This window comes from Hemicordylus capensis, chromosome 17, assembly GCF_027244095.1.
Source record: "Hemicordylus capensis ecotype Gifberg chromosome 17, rHemCap1.1.pri, whole genome shotgun sequence".
Lineage (NCBI taxonomy): Eukaryota > Metazoa > Chordata > Lepidosauria > Squamata > Cordylidae > Hemicordylus > Hemicordylus capensis.
The window spans coordinates 16,191,411-16,213,511 of NC_069673.1; the positions used below are offsets into that span (position 1 = coordinate 16,191,411).

The following is a 22,101-nucleotide window of genomic DNA, read 5'->3' on the forward strand; positions in this document are numbered from 1 at the left end:
GCACCACCTGGAGACGGCAGGCCGAGCCTCAGCGCCCCACACGCTGGTGGCATCCGGGCCAGGGCGCCGCCAGGCTCTCTAAGTGGCACCGTCTTCCCAGACAGCGCAGAAGCGACAACTCCTGCAAAAATGCTGCGGGGAGACCAGACCCGACACCGACTTGCCAATTGGCTTCCAAGCTCAAGGGCTGATGACCTGCTGGAAGCCTGAACCAGGTTAACTGAAGGACCACCTGCTCCCATACGAACCGGCCTGAAACAGAGCAGATCAAAATCCCCGCTGGTTTGTTCTTTAAAATAAGGGATTTTTAAAAAACACAAACATTTAGAGACAAAATTCGGCATCAGCTACAATGAGTTTCTCTTTTTAAAACAACTTGGTTTGAAATGACTTTTTAAAGAAGTCTCTAAATAAGTGATTTTTAAAAACATATCAATAAACTGAGCTTTTAAAAAATGGTCCCCCCTGGGCAGTGCCCCCAGCCTGGCCTCAGAGCCTCTGCCCCCTGGCCTGCCTCTCAGCGGGGTCGCCTTGGTGGGCGCCAGATACAAAAGCTCCCTCCAAGGCGGCAGCAGCAGCACAACCTGGGGGGCTCCCCCCCAGCAGCTTCCACATCCTCCCCTCTCTCTCCGTCTCCCACAAGGCCTTTCAACCCGATAAAGGGTGGCTCTTAGTTCTACGACACGGCTGCTCTCAGGCCGATTATTGGACAGTGTTGCTGCGTTACCTGGTTTTTAATTTTATACCGGCCCCTCCATCAGCTGCTCTGGGGCGCGGCTGGCAAGAAAAGGAGGGATTGTGAATCCCCACTGCATGGGGCACCGAGGGACATTCCATCCGCAGACTCCTTGCCAGTTGCAATCAGGGGTCCTCTCAGTGTCTGTCTAGAGAGGGGGAGAGACAGCAGCGGGCACACGGCCAGCCCACTCGCAGGCCTACGGAAAGCAGGCTGGAGGAGGGAAGCAGCCCTCTTGCTGTGAGCACCAGAGGCGGCCTCCCTCCTCCGGAGTCAGGCCCTTGGCCCACCGAGTACGGGACGGTCTGCACTGGCTGGCAGCCGCTCTGCAGGGTCTCGGCAGTCTTTCCCAGCTCTCCAGCCCATCTTGAGGATGCAGGGCAGCTCTGGCAAGAAGTCCCCCATCACACACACACGAAAGAGGCATGAGTGATGGTTCATACTGATGTCCTTGCAAACCAAAGGAAACTAAAGAGATCCTGTGCTCCACAGGTGTGGAAACATCAGGTGAGGCACAACTCCAGTGGTCAGAAGGGTTTCCAGGGAGTTTACCAAAAAAATGCCTTTTTTTAAGTATCAGGAATATATCTGCATGGCTACTGCAAAGGGTGTAAACTTAACAATTACCTTTAGAACTATTCCAGCCGCATTCAATGGCCCGGGGGGTTAATAGAAACGTCCTTTATAATTATCTTTACGGACTTTATCATGGGAACCTGGAGGGGGACGGGAGACTCCGTTTCAAAGAGCGAACTGAAACCCAAGGGGGGGTGTTTCCAAAAACCCAAGCCCCACGGATCATAAATGTGTCAGCAGCCTTTTCGCTGCTCCTCCATGAATGCCTCTTTCAAGCTCCCAACGCCAAATCATTCCATATGCTTTGCTGGCTGAAGGTAGGCGATCCATTGTTCTTCGTTAACTAATTGGACCAGACTTAATCCACCCAGATTCAGTACACATGAATAATAAAAAGGAGAGCCACCATCATGAGAATCTAAAAATCTGTCATGAGGGTGAAGGCCGGGGAGCTCACACTTTATCTTTTACAAATGTCGGGGCTTAAGTTTAATGGGAATAAAGTGCAGCCACAAATTAAAGGCTTGCGGAGGTGCCTGCACAGGGGAGGCAGCCGTTCTGCAAGCCCCACGGATCGGACCCGCGGCTGGACAGGAGGCCTCTGGGCCAGAGGGGCTCCCGGGAGCCCTGCTCACTGGGGCCACCCACTGCGTGGCGGCTCCCTCCTCCCGGGGGCCACGGCGGGCTCCAAGCCAGCAGCCACAGCGCGCCTGGCTGGAAGGCGGTCCGGGGCTGGCCTGGCCCCGGGGCCACCTGGCTGCCCAGGAATGGCAGCTATCTGGGCAAGGCTGAGTGGAGCCCAGGGGCGGGTGGCAAGCACCCTCCACGCTTAGGCCGGGTCTCTCAAGGGGACCTCTTGGAAGAGCAGGCACTGAGGACCAGCCACTGCCAGCCAAGGCGGCCACCACCACTTCCGTGCCCGACTGGTGGGTTTCAAGAGGCAGCTGGTGGGTCCCTGCTGGAGTCAGAGGCCTGGAGGAGAGCAAGCCAGCCACAGGCCAATATACCCGAGGCTTCGCCGGAGTCAGAGTTCACCAGGGGAATGCTCCAGCGTGAAACGAAACAGCTGCTTCGGGTCTGGAGGGCAGCGGCGGGGAGGAAGAGCGGGGAGAGCGAGAGGCCTCCCTTGGGTCTGCATCCTCCTTCCCCGAGATAAGGCTGGGAGCCCCGCCCATGGGGAAGAAGTGGGCTCCCCACCCAAGCAGGGAGGGAGGCTTCTCCACAGCCCCCCTTTCGGAAGGGACTTGGGGTCCCTCAAACACACCACAAGGTCAAGCTCCTGAGGGGGGAGGGCAGCGCATTCCTAAAGCGCCCCACACCTGCCGAAGGCAGCCAGAGGTGACCGGCTACCGGGGACGAGATGCTCAGAGTCCTCCTCTTCAGGCCTGGAACGGAGAAGGAGAAGCAGCAGGGCCTGCAAGGGGGAGGCAGCCTCTGGACGGGCCTCCTGCTGCTTCAGCCTGGACCACTCCGAGCTTCCTGGGCAGCGACTCCAACCTAGCGGGAAGGTCGCCAGCTCCAGAACGGGCCATTCTACACCGCCTGGCAGTTAAGGAGAGGGCCATAACTCTATGGCGAAGCAGGGGGTCCCGGGTTCGATTCCAGGCAGCATCTCCCGTTGAAAGGATCTCCCAGGTCTCAGGGCTGGGACAGATTCTCCCCTCTGCCTGAAACCTTCGATAGCTGCTGCCAGGTAAGCCTGGGCGAGACGGACCAGTCGCCTGACTCAGCACACGGGGCTTCTTACGGGAACAAGGACATGGCATTAAAGCACATCCCTGGGAGGAACACAAACTGTTTCCGTTAAAACACACACACACACACACACACACACACAATACAGAGCACATGGAAACACACTGAAGCACTGCTGCCCAGTTCAATGAGAAACAAAATTTAAATATTAGCTGATCTCTGCCAGTCTTTGAAGGGGGGGGGGAGCAGAAAGAGAGAAAGAAAAGTGTGCCGTCCTCCCCCCCCCCCGCCCAAAGCAGCTGTTTCTTCTCACATCGAGACATTCCTAATGAGTTGGAGGTTTGTATAATAAATATGCTTCCCTTTGAAATGTGAAGATTCCACCATTAACATCCCTTTGATTTTCTTTTTTTTAAAGAGCTCATTAGAATGGCAGAGAGGTAAGCCCGGCTGGGCTCCATCCCAGCACCAAGCGCTCCCAAGGTCAGGTGCAACCCAGGGCTGGCTGCAGAAATGCCTCCCGGGCGGGGGGCACAGGGGTCAGCCCGCCTGGCCGCCGGGGAGTTGCAGGCGCAGCCCTCGGCACCTGGCGAACCGGGGTGCAGGGAGCACAGCAGGCCCCGAAGGCAACGCTCAGAGAGAGAGAGACAATCTCACACACACACACACACACACTCCAAATGCTGAATATGATCTCTGGGTGGAGCGGCCTTTTTATCCATGAAAGAAACGAGGGCAGAGATGACGCCCCACCCTGGGCAAATGCAAGATCTTCCCCTCAGGGGATGGAGCCGCCACTCTGGGTAGAGCATCTAGGCTCCAAGTTCCCTCCCTGGCAGCATCTCCAAGACAGGGCTGAGAGAGATTCCTGCCTGCAACCTTGCAGAAGCCGCTGCCAGTCTGTGAAGACAATACTGAGCAAGATGGACCAAGGGTCTGACTCAGTAGATGGCAGCTTCCCATGTTCCTATGTTCCTAGGACAGGAGGAGGAGGAGGGTTCTTCGGCCGGGGTGGGGGGGAGGTTGGGGGCGGCATGCAGAACTCCAGCTGTGGCTGCTTTACTCGGCATCCTCCAAAGTAACACAAGCCCCTGCAGCACTGATACGAAACGTCCACCCCACGGCATCCCCCAAAGGGGGAACATTCTGACACAGCTTCTCTGGAAAGACCCCGACTTCCTGAACCCTCCCGCCAAAGGAAGCAGAAGACCCCCCTGCGCAGGCCTAGGCGCCCACGCAGTCTGCAGGGCCAAGGCCAATTCACAGCCATGGGGGGACACACACACACACACACACACACACGCCCCCCGCCCCCCGAACCCACCCCTCTTGCTGGCCTCAGCCTGCCCCTTCCGTGCTGGCTCCTCTCGGCCCACATTTGCTGGACCACGCTGGCAAGAGAGAGGCAGTCACCACCTCCCCAGAAGGCAGCGGGCCAAACGGCATCTTTGACAAAACCCGCTTCATTCTCACAAGGAGGGACCGGCAGGGCAGGAAGGCAGATGGGCGGGGGGCGGAATCCAAGCCCTCTTTTCTTTGGGGGCAGAGAGGGGTGTCCCACTGGGGGTGGCTGGCATGCCAGTCTCCTGGTCAGCCGTGGGTGCCACCCGCCCGCCCTCTCCGGGCCTCGCCAGCCCCCTGCCTCCTCCCAGGGGCCCGGGCACACCCCTTGGGCAACCCAGGGGCCCGTGATGGCTCTCCGTCCGTCCGTCCCAGCGATGCATTCTCACACTTGCAAGCTTAAGGACCGTGCATGGACGGGGACACACACACACACACACACATCCCCATAGCAACAACTGCGCATGTTGATGAGAGGCGGGCTGGCCTCCCCCAGAAGACGCCAACAAGGTTCCTCCAGCCAGAAGCCTCCATTGTTGCGCTGGGGCAAGGCGGGGAGTTCAGGCGCAAGCCGCACCATCGGAACCGGATTCGTGGCGCGGGGACGGGAGGCGGTGGCCCGACACGCAGCCGGCCTGTCCTCCTTTGAAGCAGGAGGCCCCCGGAGAAGCCTCTGCCGCCTCCTGGCTTTCATGGCCTCCGCGCCAAAGGCCTTTTGAGGAAGGCCCCGTTGATCTCTCCGCTTGCTTCGCGGCCGAGTCCCAAGAGACCCCCCTCCAGCGGGGGTAGTTCAGAGCACGTGACCCCCGAGGCTGCCATCAAAGGGCCAGGCCTGACCCCAGATTTGAAAAGAAGAAGAACCTGGCCTGGAAGGAGGAGACACACACACACACGTAAGAAAGAGACCGTCTGCAGGAGCCCGCCCGCCCGCCCGCCCGCCATGCTGAGCCTGTCGGGGACAATGGAAACACGCCGGCGGCCGTGCCAGACCATCCCACAAGGCACCAGGCCCTTCCACCGGGGATGCCGCCTCGGCTCAGCGCCCCAGGCAAGAGGCGTGCCCAGCCCTCCTTCCCGCAGGGAAGACACCTCCCCGCTGGGGGCTCCGGACCCGTCTCACGGGTGCCCTGCAAACGGAGCCAAGAGGCACCTTCGGAGAGTGGCGGCTCTCTTGACGCGGCCGGGTCATTGGGGTGACTGAGTCCTTTCTATGGCAACCGCTCTGGGGACTTTGGTGGGAAAGGGGGTCTATCAATATCCGCCATCTTTGTCCTGCTGCGGAGAAGGTGGCAACAGCTTGGAGCACCTCACAGAGGAGACACCCGGCTACAGAGCTTGTCTGAGCTTTGCTGGGCGGGGGAATATTCGGCCACGGCCCCGCCGCTGAACCCCCTCCCCAGGGAAGTCCCCCGGAGCCTGCCATGGCCAAGGGGGCACTGGGAGGCAAGGCCTGGCTTCTTCGGAAGGCTCTTGGCGGTTTTCCGCCTGCAGGGCCTTGGCGAGAGAGGGCCTGGGGGAGCCCCTGGAGAGGCCCGGCCAGGAGTGCCACGGGCCTCAGGGGGACCAGCAGCCTGCTCTGCTGCCCATGTCCCTGCAGACAGGCGGGAGCCCCCCGAACCCCAGAGGCCCTGCCTGCCTTCGCCCCTCCACAGCCCCTGCTGCAAAGGCGCTGTTGCTCTCCTTGGCCCAGAAGCAAGAGGCGGCCGTGCCGAGGCGGGCTTGGAGGAGGAGGAGGAGCAGCAGCAGCAGAGCCGGGGCGGGGGCTGGCGACACCTAATAAAGGTAGAGACAGCGGACTCGAAATGGAAGTCTGTTTGCATTTACCCGGCAAACACACTGGCTATTAAGAGTACAAAGACGGCGCTCATAAAAGCCGTGCGGGGCAGCCCTCGAGCAAAGAAGGGGAGGCCGGGCGCACATTTGGCAGGAAGATGGAGACGGCGCAATGTGGCGGGCAGAGGAGAAGCAAGATTTATCAAGTGCAACCGGACGGTCTTGGACTCTGGAAGGCAAGAGTGATGGGATTCTGCTGCCTGCCAGCAAGAACACTTTGAACAGCTTCCACAGCCGGACTGGTGCAGAAGCCCACGGCAGCCTCCCGCCCCATGCAGCCTGGCCCACGGGCCCTCTCCGACTCTCTCTTCCCCCCCATTTCCTTGCAGCAAGAGGAGCCTTGCTGGGTCGGGCCCACAGCAGCCCACCAGGTGCCCCCGTCTCTGCCAGCGCTTCAGGCCCCATTTCCTAAGAATTCTGCACACAAGACTGTGGATGAGATCTAGCAACCAGGAGGGCGCCCCCCCCCTTCAGCTCAAAGCCCACAAAGGGTGCCAACCTGCTCAAATACACCACCTGCCTGGGTGCCTCTCTGGCTTCCCCTGTGGCAGTATCAAAGCAGGAAGGAAGGGCACAGCCCAGAGCCCAGGGAGCCCCTCACGCCAGCCCCCCAGAGGCAGGGTGGGGAGACGCAAGCCCTCTTGCTGGCCAAAGGCCCCCCGCCAAGGCCCCGCATCTGGCCAGGTGCTCTCCTGTGCATCTCAGAGCGAACTGCTGCCCACAGAGGGACCCTCACCTACTTACTTGGGAAGCTTCTTCGCCTCCGATAGACACAAGGTACAATAGAAGTAATAAAACTAACTACATTACACAAACAAAAAACATTGTCAGATTAAAAACCACAATCATTATTAGGTTCAAATTAAAACTGAAAATTATAAAAAGCTAAATAACCTACCAGATATAATAATAATGGAGCATTAAAGAGCCTCCTTAAAAAGGTGTGTTTTAAGACGTTTTTTAAAAACACTGAGGGAGGGAACATGGCGAAGCTCTTCAGGGAGGGGCGTTCCAAAGCCAAGGGGCCACAACCGAAAAGGCCCTGTCTAGTCTGCGCCAACCAGACCTCTGTTAGTGGCGGGGTCATGAGCAGGGCCTGAGATGATGAGCGGAAGGCCCTGGCTGGTTCAGATGGGCGAATGCGGTCCGACGGGTACCCTGGCCCCAAGCCATGTAGGGCTTTAAAGGTCAATACCAGCACCTTGAATCTAGCCCGGAAGCGGACCGGTAGCCAATGAAGTTGACGCAGGATGGGTGTAATACTCATGAAGCGACTCGCACCCACGAGCATCCTTGCGGCAGCGTTCTGAACCAGCTGAAGCTTCCGAACAGTCTTCAAGGGCAGCCCCAAGTAGAGCACATTGCAGTAGTCCAATCTGGATGTTACCAATGCATGAGTGACTGAGGTCAGGGTTAGGGTTCAAGTGCGATCAAGTAGGGTCGCAGCTGGCATACCAGCCGTAGTTGGTAAAAGGTACTTCTACTAACCAGATTTACCTCATTACTCAGAGGTAATGAGAATGCCAGAAGCAGCAAGAACCCCGGGATATATATATATATATATATATATATTTTATTTATTTTTTTTTTTTTTTTAATGCTACCACCCAAGGAGAACCGCAAGTGAATGCTAAGAGCACCAGAGGCCAAGCGACTGCAGCTTGTCACCAGCTGGTGGTGTGCTCCACTCGAGCGCCCAGGCACGGCGTCTCCTCTGTCTGAAAACCTGCTTGTGGTCAGCTCCCCTGTGATGGGAAGGTGTTCCCAACAAGACACCATGTTGAGGTTGCTGCTGCTGCCTGCCCTCCTCCTCCTCCGCCTCCAGAACCACAAAGGGAGCATGCAAAAACCCATCTCAGTTTCCAGAGACTGACTCAAGCGCCAGCTATGGGGGTGAAGGATGCACTCAGAGCTGGATGGCAATGGGGGGGGGGCGGGATCTGGCCAGGAAGCCCCCACCAGCTCCCACGGGAAGAGGGGAGGAGCCGCCCCCGGATATTCCGGATGGGAAGAGTCAGGAGTGACATCAGGGCCACGTCCACGGCTGGCCCCGGGAGGGATGCTTGGACCATGCCCAGCAACCTGGACTTCCAAGACAGGCCATGCACGGCGCTTCTCTTCCCACGCTTGGCTGCTGCACCCAAACGAGAGACTCAGTCCTTAGAAGAAGCATCGGTACCTGGGCCGAGAGAGGGCCGAGATCTGTTAAACCACAGAATCGGGTTTTTCTCTGCTCAGAGGTCTCGGAAAAGTGGAAGCGGGTGAAAGAGCCACCCGGCAGGTGGGACCCTCTCCTCCGCCCCATCCTCAGGAAATCGAACTGTGAAGTGGGTTCTTCCAGAAGCCTCCCTCGCTTGCGCTGTGCTGTCAATCAACCCTTCCACGGAAGTGCATCAGACCCGGTGGACGCCTTCTCGGCAGGTCGCCTTTGCTTCCGTTGAGGATGGGAGAGCCAGTGTAGCGAAGGGAGCGTCCTCAACCGCGTGGGACAAGGCTCCCATGCATGGGGCCCCTTCTGTGCCTCCCTCTGAGCGCCCAACCCTTCCCACCCAGACAAAAGCCCTCCTGCCCCCCCCCCCACCACCACACGGCTCTGTCTGGGGCAGCTTCTTCCAGGCCATGGCACTGGCTCCAGGCAACCCAGGAGGGAAGCAAGCGTGCCCAGAGGCAGGCAGAGGGGGGCGGGTGGTGGTGGTGGTGGTGGCACATGTGGCTCGCCTCCTCTCACGCCTCCGCCCACCTCCAATTATCCGCCTGGGTCCCCAGGGCTCCAGCTAGCTCTTGTTGTTTTCGGAAGGAGGAAGTTGCCTTCTAATCTCCCCGCCTGGAGGTTGTGTGCGTCTGTCAGCAGAGTCGAGAGCGCCGGGCCCCTGACAGCTGCCTTCTGGAGCCCTGGCGAGAGCCTAAACTGAAGTGACCAACTCCTGAAAGGAGAGGAAATCTTCCCCGTCCTGCCCTTCAGCTGCATCTCCCCACACACCACCACCTCCTCCTCCTCCTCCTCCTCCTCCTCCTCCTCCTCCTCTTTGATGCCGGGGATTTGGGTTTCCCCCAAGGTGGGGGGCTAATGCATTTTGCATTAGTGCTAAGAGAGGAGCTCCCAACCCACCCAGGGCCAAAGGGTTAATAAAAAGTGGCAGGATTTAACGACTACTGTTACGGTTGCTTGGCAACTAGGAAGGTGCCTTAGGAAGGCCTAATTAATGAATGGGAGGAGAAGGAGTGGCTGGTCAATAAAGCACAGTCCCGGCTCACTGGTGCTTCTGTTTGGGCAGCTCCTAAAACTTTGGTTGGCTAATTCCATCCCGAGGCAGATTGAGAGAGCGTCCTTCGGCCACACTCCTTTCAGAAACATCTCCCAAAATTGTTCTTTAAGTCACTTGTCCCTGGTTTATTTTTTAAAAAAAATACTTCCTTCTAGAGTAAAAAGAGATCTGTGCATGCAGTAGAGGAGCACTCAGTTTGCACCGAAGCTAGAGCTCCTCCGAAGAGTCAGCCAGCGGGGACACTGGGTGCCCAGCGAGGGAGGCAGAAGGGGGCTGGATTTCAGCTCAGAGGATTTCACGGCAGTTGTTGCCCGTCAGGCCCAGGGAGCCATTCCTCAGCATGAGCTCACCCCCTCTTTGGGGGCTGAACCATGAACAACTGGGATTGGGCTCCAGCATTTTATTTTATTTGTTTAATGCTTTGGTTCAGACACTAAACTTTAAGAAGTGGCTTAGTCCCGAGACACCTGGACCCGTTTGGAACTGGTTTAGATACATCTCATGAAAAAGACGACAACGACCAACCGTTTCTGCTTGCAACGTAAACGTTAATACAATCAATCACTACAGTATTTAACTTGAGGAAACTTCTTTTCCTTTGTTTTCGAATTGCTAGTGAAGGTTTTTACAAACAAAATCCAAACAGAACAAAAACAGGAAAATAAGACATAACTCCTCCAAGCTGAAGGCTGTGCCCGATTACGGAGCGGCTTATTTGCTTTCCAAATAAGGGGTTAACTTTCCGTCCAAGCTAACCAAAAAGCTTTTTGGTTCGGGTACAGCTGGGGGGAAACATCCACCCTGAACCAGGTTTGGGTTTGTGTCTGGTTTACCTCCCTGATTTTTGCCGCCTTATACAAGAAAAGAAATGGTTTGGACAGCTAGGAGATTGCATGCCAAAGACTGGAAAGCAGGCAAGCAAGGAAAATTAGATCCCATCAGTCAAGGAATGGCCAGGACAGTCCTGGGAACACACAGTGATGCCAAACACAATGAATTTTGCCCACTGAGGAGGAGGAGGAGGAGGCGGCGGCACCGGCAGTCAGCAATACTGAGCTTTTTCTCCCCAACCTGGCACAGCTTTGGCGTTTGTTGTACAAGAAGCCTGGAGACGGAAACCAGCCGCGAGAGAACAGCCTCTTCAGAAGGCAGTCGGGACGAGCCCTCCGAGGATGGGTGTCTGTGGGCTGCAGGGCATCCTGAGAGCTCCCTCCCTGCTGCAGAGAGAGGGGCAGGGGTGTCTCAGGCTTGCTGTGGAAATATGGGGAGAGCAAGAACTGGTCCGGAAAGGGAGAGAAGTGATGGGCTGAGGGTGGGGTGAGTTAAGAGGTAAGAGAGGTTAAAAAAAACCCACCAGACACAGTTTCCACTAAAATGTGGAAAGGCCTCTCCAAAAAGGTGGGTCTTCAACACTTCCTCAAAGACCCCGAGGGAGGGAGGACAGAAAAGCCGGGTGTTCCAAAGACGAGGGGCCACAACCGAAAAGCCTCTAGTCCCTGCCAGTTGGGTGGCCGTTAGTGGCCGGGCCATGAGCAGGGCCTGAGAGGTCAAATGGAGGGCCCTGGCAGGTTCTTAGGGGGGAATGTGGCGAAACAGGGCTCTCGGCCCCACACCATGTAGGGCTTTCAAAGTCAAGACCAACACCTTGAACCTAGCCCAGAAGCAGACCAGGAACCGGTGAAGCTGCCGCAGGATGGGTGCAGCCCTTGTGAAGCGACTGGCAGCCACATTCTGGACCAGCTGAAGCATCTTCAAGGGCAGCCCCACGCAGAGCACATGGCAGTAGTCCAATCTGGATGTTACCTAAGCATCAGTGACTGAGGTCAGCTCCGACTTCCCCAAGTAGGGCCGCAGCTGGCACACCAGCCATAGCTGGTAGAAGGCACCCCTGCGTGCAAGCGCGCGCGCGCACACACACACACACACACCCGTGCCTCCAGGGACAGCGCCGGGTCCAGAAGCACCCTCAGGCTGCGGACCTGGAGACCCCGCCCCAGCCCGAGAGTCCCTGACCAGCTGGTGGCTGGGCAAGCCACTCTCCTGCTGCCTAGCTGGAACAAGAAGGCCACCAGCCCTGCTCCCGTTTCTCTCCAGCGCCCAGGGCAGCCCGCCGTCTCTCTGGGTTCTAGAGTGAGACCCAGAGGCGTTCTCTGCGCCCCGGCCCTCCTGCTCCTGCTCCTGCGAGCCCTGCTTTGCGTTTGCCTGGAGAGGTCATTGCTGGCCAGATGGAAGCCATTAAGGCCAACGGATTGCAACTCACTCCGTTGGCTGCAGAATGGTGCCAAAGAGCCCCCGGGCTAACAAGCAGCAGATTTGCAGGCTCCAGTCGGAGGTCTGGCACAGCCTTTGCCCTGCTGAGCAGTGGGAGGGCAAGGGGCCAGCGGAGAGTGGCTACTGTGCCAAGCAGACTGTGCCGGTCTTGTTGCTTGAATGCTTCCGCAGGAAGAGGGAGAATCGATGGGCTCCTTCTGTCAACAACTCCCGGCCGTCCCTTTGGCGGCAGGAGCCACGGCATGGCCGATTGCCAGGGCAGGAGCTGAGTCCCCACTCCTGACGGCGGTTTGAGCAGAAGGCAAATGTCTGCCGGCAACCCAAGCCAGGAAAGGGGAAGATGCAGCCGCAGCCGCCATGAGGGCCAGCTAAGAGGAAAGGGGAGCCCCCGGAGCTCAGCCGGATGGCCAGAAGGGCTGGCTAGGAGCCTCTGGGAGCCAGGAAACAGCAGCCTGCCAACTGATCGCTTCCACAGAACGCCAACTCCTGCCTGGGGAAGCTTTCACATAAGAAGAGCCTTGCTGGATCAGGCCCAAGAAGGCCTCTCTCGCCCACTGGATGCCCCCGAGCAGCCCACAGGCAGGAGGGGAGGGCACGCCCTCTCTCCGGCTCCCCTGCCACTGGGATGGAGAGGCCTCTGAGGCTGGAGGTGGCCTAGCGCCCTCCGGCTAGTAGCCAGGGCCGGCCCTGTCCTCCGTGACTCTGCCCAAGCTTCCAACGCAAGCCGAGCGGAGGAGCTGGCCAAGGAGGCTCTTGCGGGGGTGGGGGTCCCAGGGGGAAGACGAGAGCTCCGTCTCCAGAGGGATTCTGGCAGCGGGAGCCACATGGTGCCCTTTCCAGAGTGCAGCGGAGCCTGTGCTGGGTTGCCATGGCACCTCCCCGGTGGGCCTCGGGTTCCCTTGGCTTCCAGGCCAGCTCGCAGGGCTGGCGGCTAATCTTTCAGCCTCCTGTGCGCAGCTCGCCAGCCAAGCCTGACAGGCCAGGGGCAGCCCTGCCTGGGCACCACGGGAGGGACCAGGCAGCAACCCTGGCGTGCAGGCAGAGCTCTGCTGCCCTGGAAGGGAGCCGGAGAAGGGGGGGCCTCTGGGGGCTCGTGGGGCAAGGCAGGTCCTGGTCCGGCTCCACCCTCGGGCATCCCTTGGTGAGGCTGGGAAAGCTCACCCAGCTGGCCAGGGAGGAAGCCATTCCCAGCAAGTCGGCTCTCTTCCCTCGGAAGAAGAGCCTGGCGGCCACGAGCACCCCACCACCCCCCCCCCGGGCCAACCCTCTCCTGCCGAGGACCCACCCCCCGAGAGATGGAGCTGCCTCAGCCTCACAGAGGCAGAGCCCCCAGCAGCAGCAGCAGCAGCAGCAGCCCTCCACGGCATGGGGCAGAGAGGGAGCACACGTGGAGATGGCGCACCAGGAAGACCACCTCGTGTGGGGAGGGGGACGGGCCGGTTCTCCTGCGTGAAACCCCCTGCAGCCTGGCCTCCAACACAGGCAGATTGTGGGCGGCAGGGGACTGTAACCAACAAGAGCTTAAGGCAACCGCAGTGGCTTACGCCATATTCTCCCACACACACAAATAAACCACACACGGCCACTCCAGCAGCACCGCACAGAGCACGGAGAGACTCTGGCTGTGTAACTTGCCCAACACATCTGGCTGAAATGGGGTTTTCTTTGGAAGGGATTCCATTTGTTTCCTTCCAGGCCGGCCGCTTCCCCACCATGGAGGCGGCCGACCGTCAGGAGACCGGCGAGAGGGAGCACAGCCCGCCCTGCGAGGGGGAGAGAGAGACCCTAACCCTAACCCTAACCCCCTCCAGACTCCGGCAAGGGAGGCCCCCACAAGTGCAACCCTCCAGTCCGAGGGGGGAGTTCTCCGCTGCTTGCCTCCGGGGGGCCAGGTCAGCCGTTTCTCCCGGGGCTGCAGTTGGGCCCAGAGAGGGCTCCGCTCTCCGGAAGGACCTGCCGCCCTGAGGAAGGCCCCTGCTTGCCACACCGGCCCTTGTGGAGCGTGGACACCCGAGCGGCGTCACGAGGAGCTGCCTCCCCTTCCTTGGAGCGGCCCCCAATGGAAAGCAAGGCAGGGCCGGCAAAACAGAGGGAGACGTCCAGGGTGGCATTTCCACAAGGCAGCCTCCGATCCGGAGGAGCCCAGCGGCCCGGGATATTTCCCCAGGCCTGGAAGCGGCTGCCCGCCTTGTGGGCAAAGCAGACCGAACGGCAGCGCCTCTTTCCTTCCAGGGAAAAACAAGCCAGGCTTGCCTGGAGCCGAGCCGAGCCAAGGCTTGCCCCCCCCCCGCGCCACAAGGGCTCTCCAAGGAGTGCAGTTGCTGGTGTCCGTCTTTGCCTGCAGTACAAACGGGGACTTTCTTTTGGGGGGGGGAGAGGGAGAACAAACCAGCATGTGGGGGCACCGAGGGCAAAGGGGCGAGTGGACGCCAGCCGTCTGCTGCTCTCGGGGCAATTGGAAACAGCTGTGACCCGGCTCAAGAGTGAGTTGTTGTTCCTGAAGCCTCCAAGCCTTTGAAGCAACCCAAGCGCGTTTCCCCCACCTGCCCTTGAGCTGAGAGGCACCTCGGGGCTGGCCAGTTCCGCTCCCTCCGCCGACGCACCAGCCAGTGGGCCGGGGGCCCCCATGCGGCTTGCTCCCCTGGGCCTGGGTGCCCAGCCAGCTGGCAAGCCGGAGCCCGGAAGCTGTCAGTTCCGATCGTGTTTGGGCCACGGAGTCCTATTGAGAGAGCCTTGCTGGCGAAGGGGCGCCCGCTGCCGCTTCCCAAGCATGGGAAAAACGGGGGCTCTGCTTCCCTGCCTTTGAGCTGGCAACGTGCTCGGCCGGGGAGTGTTCAAGGAGCCCTGAATGCGCCAGACAAAGGCGTTCTGTGGCCAGTGCCTGGCTGCCAGCCATGTCCACAGCGCTGGAGGTCACAGGTCACGCTCACTCGCATCTCTTCCCAGCAGAACCTGCTCCAAGTACAAGCTGTAAGTCCTCGAAACTTGGAATTCTCCCCCCTGTAATCCCTCAAGATATTCCTGATCCTTCCACATGCTTCTACTCAAAAATAGTTCACGGTTTCCCCCCAGAACAGAGGCCCCTGATCACTACTCCGATGCTCTCTCCGAGATTAAACGGGCAAAAAAGGACCCGGGAGTGCAGCAGACCGCACCGAGGCAAGGCTTCCGATGACTCTGCAAGGACCCGCTCGCTAAGCTGCCTTCCAGCCACTGGGCCCTCGTGCAGAGCGGCACCTTCGAGAGGCAGATTTATCCCGCCCTCCGCTGGCCGGGACTTTGCAGAGCTGCGCGTTTCGTTTGCAATGGGTGTTCCCATTTTGCGTTCAAATCACAGCTTCTGTTCCGAAGCCCTATCCTGGTCCTAAATTTAGCCAAGACGTATTGTGCATTCAGGACGGATCCAGGCCATGCAAAGAGTGCCTCTGACCATGAGCAGAGAACTAACTGAAGTCTGTCCTCACACAGTTAAGAAAAAGCAGAGCTTCCAACTCAAAGGGTGGCTTCCCCATGAAGACCAGGGGTCATTTTTCAAGCACACTAGGCTCCCCCTTTAACTCTAAATGTGTCTCCATCACTGGCATAAATGCAAAATATGGACGCCCTGAACCAGCTGTTGCTAAATGCACAATCAGGTCTTGGGAAAGGACAGAACTGCTGCTGCCCATGCAGTCGAAGCTTTGAGAACTTCGGTTGAAAAGTAGCACATCAATACTGACATATTTCTAGCAGAAGCCAGGGAGTCCGGCAGAGCAGCTTCTGACTTGAGCAAGAGAGGGAGCAGAGTCAAACTTCCCATTCCCCAGAAATCTCTATCTGGGCTCTACCCACCCCCACCACCTCCACAGGAGAGCTAAGGGCAAAATATGAAATATCTGTCCATTCAGAAAAAAGAGAGTAGGGAATATACAGGAGATGTATTACACAGAAAACCAAATAAAAAGTTTGCTATCCACAGAGAGAGTCATAAATGCATGGATCTGCTTTTTAGAAACCGAGATCAAGGAAAGCTGGTTTGTTCGGGTTTGTTGGTTTGTTTGGTGGGGGGGCGGGGGGGGGAGATGAATCAGCTTCTCCAACCAGCTATCTTTTCAGTTCCTCCTCCACCCACTCCAAGATCAACCCTGCCTATGGGGGCATTCTGGGCAACATTTGTCTGGCTCGCTATTAGAAACGCATAAAGCCTCAGCTGAAAACGCTAGGCTGAATAAATGGGCTGCAGAATAATTCAGAGCACACACAGAACTCCGAGAAGTTGACTTCAGAGGCGCTCGCTCAGAAACAGCATGGATTAAAACACATAAATTATCCCTTGAACTTGGAATTGGTTAACAAATATTACTTTTGCATTGAGCACAGCGATGGATTCTAAACCAAACCTTGATGGCTCAGAGGGCATTTTCTGCAATTGGTGGATAAAATCGGGAACTGTGCCCCCGCCCCCCCGCCCTAGATTTACAATTCTGCTTGGTTGATATCAGCTCCCTCCACCCGCCATCTTCTCTCTTTCTAAAGGCTGCCTTTGATTTCCCGCCACAGATCAAGCAAACAGAAATCCCGGGCCAAGATGGCAGCGCATCCAAACGCCCATTTTGGAAAGTTTATTTCCTTTCATTTACATGAGACATCCCCGTCTCTTTTCAAAGTCTGCGTCGGCATTTGAATACAGCGCCTGCAGATGCCCTTTTGGCTTCACGCCTCAAACACTGCAGAGCTGCCTCTCCCACAAACGCAGCCCTTCAAGGAGGAATAATCAAAACAAAAATGGTTACGGCTTGATGTCTGCTTGTTCCGCTTCGCCTCCGTTTCACCACAGATTCCCCCACCGGTCTTGGTGACTGATCAGTGCCTTGCAGCAATCGCTGGGAATCTCTCTAGCAAACACCAGAAACATTTCCAAAGATAAATAAAATAAAAAGTTTGGGGGGAGGAAGCCAGAAGGCAGAATGGACAAGTGGCCCTAGGCCTTGTATGGATGGGGAAGGAGGCGGAGCAAGGAAGACCTCCACGGCTCCTCCTTGCTGGATTACCGTGCCCAGAGCTGGCTCTGAGCTGAGAGAGCCGTGGCTGAACCAGACCCAAAGTGAGCAGGAGCAAAACCTGCTTGTCTAGACACTCTTGCTTCTTTGTATGACCCAGTTGGTGCAGACCTACGGCAAAGACAAGCAAAAAGCCTGGCTCTAGTCATAGAGTGTCTCCTGAGCGCCCAGCAAATCCAGCGTGCTCACCATGCAATCAATAATCCTAACTGTTATTCCTCACGAGGGTTTGCTCTCCCTGGCTGCAGAAGAGCACCCAACGGCTGCCATGTTTATGAGCCTTCCAAGCTCACGTTGCAGGTCAAAAGCGCAACTCTGCTGGGGCCCGGGGACGGGTGGGGGGAGCCCGATTCCCACCACAAACACCTCCAGGAGGGGGGCTGCTGGGCTCTGGGATTTATTCAAGATGCTGGAGCACTGGGCAGACCGCACACCCCTCCCCAAACTACCTTCTAGAGTAGCACCCACTGCCAGCCCCACGCAAGCCCTCCAGCTCCCCAGCCCCAGCCAGACGGAGTGTACTGCAAGAGTCCGCATTGCCTCCAGCCCCGGCCATTCCAAAACGCTCAACTCTCCCTCTTCGTCAGGAGAGTGAGAGGGAAGAGGAGGGGGGAGCTGGAGCACTTTCCCTGCCAAAAGCAGCTCGTGGGGGCCGGAGAGGCTTGAATTCAGGGGAAAGAATGACTGCGGAGGAGACGCGGTGGAGGTTCACCGGAGTGTGGAATTGGTGGAAGGCAGAAAGAACTCGAGGGTCACCCACTGAAACGGACCAAGAGTCAAAATGGAAGAGTTTTCTTCACACACCACACACACTACAGTCAACTCAAGTCAACAGAACAGGGGCATATTTTATTGTATTTATTTTATTCAGCACATTTGTATCCCGCCCTATACAAAAAAGGTCCCTTGGCTGAGACTGCTCTAAAAAGGGGGCTAAGACAAAAAGAGGAGGGGAGAGAGGCACAGAGGCCGTCTCCAATGGCCCCTAAGAGCTGGACACGGAATCTCCTGAGAGGCAGGCTCCGTCGGAAGCCTGCAAGTGGGGACGGATGGGGGCAAGCAGCAGAGGGCGCCTGCTGCACACGAGGAGGCCCTGCCTGCAGGCTTCTAGAGACATCCGCCATGCCCCTGCCAGAGACAATGTCGGACGGCGTGGACCTTTGGTCTGAGCCAGCCAAGCTGTCCTGACGAGAGGAGAAGGCAAGTTCCCCGCCCACTACAAGGGGCCAGAAGCGAGCAAGCGGCAGCCGAGGGCACCAAAAGGCAAGCGAGGAGTCATGTAAGACTTCGCATGCACTTCTTCAAAGCTTGGCCCCGCCACTCGGGGGGCACCTGATGCATCCCCAGTGCTTCCGTAAAAGTGGCTGACACGGCAAGAGCCAAGGCGAACAAGGAGGGAACAGAAATGTAGCCCACTGCTCATTGGGGTATGGGATTCCTTTAAAGTGGGATGCCTTTTCAGGAAGATGCAAAACAAAAAGGAGCACTCCCTTTGCAAATATTCTGTACCAGGACATTAGGAAGAAAGGATTGTGGAATTACTGTTGAAATATATCAAGTGCCACGAGAACATGGCCCATTCAGTGGTGTACAAACAAAATGCACAGCAGTGCCGAGCTGGTGCCAGTTTTCAGCAGCCCTGTTGCTGGGATGTCTGCTCTTATAAATGATCATGAAAGCATTACGGTTGGGCAGACTTCTAGAAATGTTTTGCATCGTCCAGCGCTTTCCAAAGACAGGACCAAGAAGAAGAAGAAGAGGCGGCAACCTAGTGAGGCATTCAGGGCTCTCCTGCACCCTCTGCTGTCAGAAAAGCAGAGCAAACACCCTCCCAAATCCAGCCAGGAAGAGAGCTGTAATTCACACATGGCCCTTAAACAAATCACAGAACAACTTCAAGATGCAGGAGAAGGAGCCCTCCAGGGAAAGACAGAACATTGGGGCATCTGAGTGTTTCACCACAGTTACAAATGCAGCATTGTAAGCAAAACAATCCGATTGACCTCCAAAACGGGCTTAGGGAAGCCTTCCACCAGCTCCTTCTGGAGAGCAAACATGAGCAGCGGCACCTTGAGCCGGCAAATCCTCAGCAGAGGCCATGGCTGTATGGCACACCTTCCCCTTGGAGACTCAGCTCAGCTCTGCCCCTTTGGAAGGCATCCAGCTCTGGGGCCATGCATGCTCCCCAAGACCACGTGGGAATGTGGGTTCCTTGAAGGGGCTCCCACCTGCACTCAGATCAAAAATAATTTGAAAGGCCACCCAGGAATCGTAGGAGCCAACTGGCGCCCCTGTGAAAAGTGGCTGGGCCTGGGTCAACTGGAAATGGAGAGTCCTGGACGTCGGAAGGGAGGGAGTCCCAGGCTTGCAGCGGCCGGCCTCCTCCTGCTTCCCAGAGGCACCCAATTTCTAGGCATTGCCATCAATAAAATATATTCACCATGGGGCCCCTTCTCTGAATGAAAGCAGAGGCACTGGCTGAGGTGAAAAGCTTCCGCGGGGATCTTCTCCTCATGGCCTGACCTCTCACAAGGCGGGGCGTGAAATCGGGCTTTGCCCCGAGGGTTGTGTGCGAGCTCTGCAAGGCTCAGCCACTCGGCTCCAGGGCTCAGCGCAGGGACACAGGAAGGGCCGGGAGAGAGGACCAGCCTGCTCAACCTGTCCACGGGACAGCCTGGGCTGGGAGGCCTGCCTGAGGCCCTCTTCTCAGACCTGCCTCCCCTGGAAAGCCAGCTAGTGGGCACCGAAGGCAGGACCATCTCGGGTGCAGCCCTACAGCTGGGGGACAACCCCTCCCTGGGAAGATCCAAGCAGCTCCCTTCTCTCCCCACTTTGGACAGGCTGTTCAGGCACTTGTATTCAGACACGGGGCACGTAACCCCTTCCGCGATTTCTCTGTACTGTTTTCTTACAGCAGCTTCCTACGTTCCTATGTACTACTGCAGACGGAGCAAGTGTGGACGGGATGGGAGGAAGGTCCACCCTCCCACAGGAGCAGCAGCAGCAAAGACAGTGGCCTTGGTACACACACACACCCCTCAACAGCCTTGCGGCTTCCCTGAGAGGAGCAGCAGAAGCGCCAAGCCCCACGGAGCAGCTCCTCTTGCTCCCAAAGCCCCCCAAGGACAGTTTGTGCCCAGGGCAAGGCAGCAGCTGGCCCCACGCTGGTCCTCGCCCTCCCGTTCCATCCCAAGGAAGAGGCCGGGATTCTCACGTCCACTCAGCAACCCTGAGCCAACATTGCAAAACGCGGCTCTTGGGAGAGCTGAGAGTGCCCCCCCCCCCCCGAGTGCATGAACATTCTTGGCACAGGCGGCCTCCAGAAGTGCAGCGACTTCCCAGCAAACTGATAGGAAAGAGACGCTCTCGGTGGCTGGGAAGAGTTAATTAAAAGCAACTGGAGCGGGACACCCACATGGCTTCCCGGAGCGAGGAAGGGTCGCGTTCGGACCTACCTTAAGATGCAGAAGCAGGTCTTGGCCCCAGAAGATAAGCGGCAGAACCCAAACCTCTGCTTGCTGTCAATGTCTGTGAGCACAAAAGTGAAGTTCTGGCCAACTTGGCTCACTGTAAGGCTGGAAGGGAAGAGGACAAAGGCATCCATTAGAGGGCTGCTCATCACTTGCTGCGGGGCAAGTCTCTAAACAAACCAAGTCACTGAACGAGCAGCCCTTCCTCTCTCAGCACAGCTTCTTCTAGAAATCACACTCGGGGCACCCAAGAGGAGGCTGGGAGGGCAGGAGGGGTAAGTGTGAAGTCCGCCTCCCAAAGGCCCGATTCAGCCACGGGCTGGGCCCACCACATCAAGCACACCAAACGCCACAGACTTAAAGCCCAACGTGGGTAAATCCAAAGACTGCTCGGAGTGCGCTTTGCCAACTTAGCATCCAGCAATGGCCGCCACCCTCTGCACTGGGGTGGAGCACGAAATCCAGCCTCCTCCTCCTGGGATATATTTTACAAATCAGAACTGCGCCTATGAGTCTGACAGAGTACCGGGAAAGAGCTGCTCCTTCTTCATAAGAGGACACGAGGACGCCAACATCCAAGTGGCCGTCATGTGTCAGCCCTACCCAAAGGAGCGCTGAAAGCAACACAGCAGACCTGAGCAAGTGGGGCTGAGGAAGGGGGGCTTCTTCTTCTTCATCATCATCTCCTCCCTCTCTCTCTGCCCTTGCAAATCAACCACTCCGAAGGGGTGCATATAAATAAATAAATCTATACCTCCCAAAACTTGGTCTCTGGGTGGTTTACAATTAAAATCATATAAACAAACATTAAAATCATTTAAAATCCAACATAAAAAGTATTTAAACTATAAATCTAATTAAAAGCCTGGGTGAACAAATGTGTCTTCAGTGCCTTTTTTAGAAGTTGCCAGAGATGGGGAGGCTCTTACCTCAACGGGAAGCACATTCCAAAGCCCAGGGGCAGCAATGGAGAAGGCCCGTCTCCGAGTAGCCACCAGACAAGCCGGTGGCAACTGTAGACGTACCTCTCAAGAAGATCTCAATGGGCAATGAGTCTCATGGCAAAGACAATGTTCTCTTAAAAACCCAGGGCCTAAACTGTTTAGGGCTTTATAGGTAATTACAAGCACCTTGTATTTTGCCTGGAAACTTATATGAACTTAAAACAGTGGTGCATATGCTGGTAACCTCTAGGCTTGACTACTTTAATGCACTCTACATGGAGCTGCCTTTGTATATAGTCCAGAAACTACAACTGGTACAGAATGGACAACCCAAAGGGACCATATAACACCAATTTTAAAAGAATTGCACTGGCTGCCAGTGTTTTAATTGTTTTATGTTAACTGCCCAGAGACAAAAGTTTGGGTGGTATAGAAGTCTGATAGACAGACAGACAGACAGACTACAAAGTGCTGGTTATAAAGCCCTTAACGGCTCGGGTACTCTGGAGTACTTAAGAAAGCGTCTTCTTTGTCACGCACTCTGCCATCTATTAAGATGATCTGGAGAGGTCTGGTTACGGTTTCTGCTGGCTTGTTTGGTGGCGAGCAGGGACCAGGCCTTCTCTGTAACTACCCCAGGGCTTTGGAATATGCTATCTTGTGAATTTTAACTGTTTTTATTCTGTTTTACATTGTTGTATTTTAACTCTGTACACTGCCTAGAGATGTACATATCAGGCAGTATAAAAGTATAATAAAGAATAAATAAAAGAGCTCTTTAGACCCATTTAAGCAAGCCTCTGACCAACTGTAAGTTGGTTTTACTGTTATCACTGCCATTTTCAAATTATTTTAACTGTTCTAATGGCTTGGTTTTAACTGTGAGTTTGTTGTTTTACTCTTGTAAACTGTCATAAGACATTTGTGTTT

General features: G+C 56.6%; 1 protein-coding gene across 1 annotated transcript in view; it reads right to left on the minus strand.

The window, feature by feature from the left end:
* The window catches only part of DENND1A (DENN domain containing 1A), a 172,045-nt gene that overhangs the window by 80,743 nt on the left and 69,201 nt on the right, over positions 1-22,101 (minus strand). The window contains 1 exon segment of the mRNA XM_053282016.1: positions 20,213-20,332. Coding sequence (XP_053137991.1) covers positions 20,213-20,332 — 120 coding nt within the window.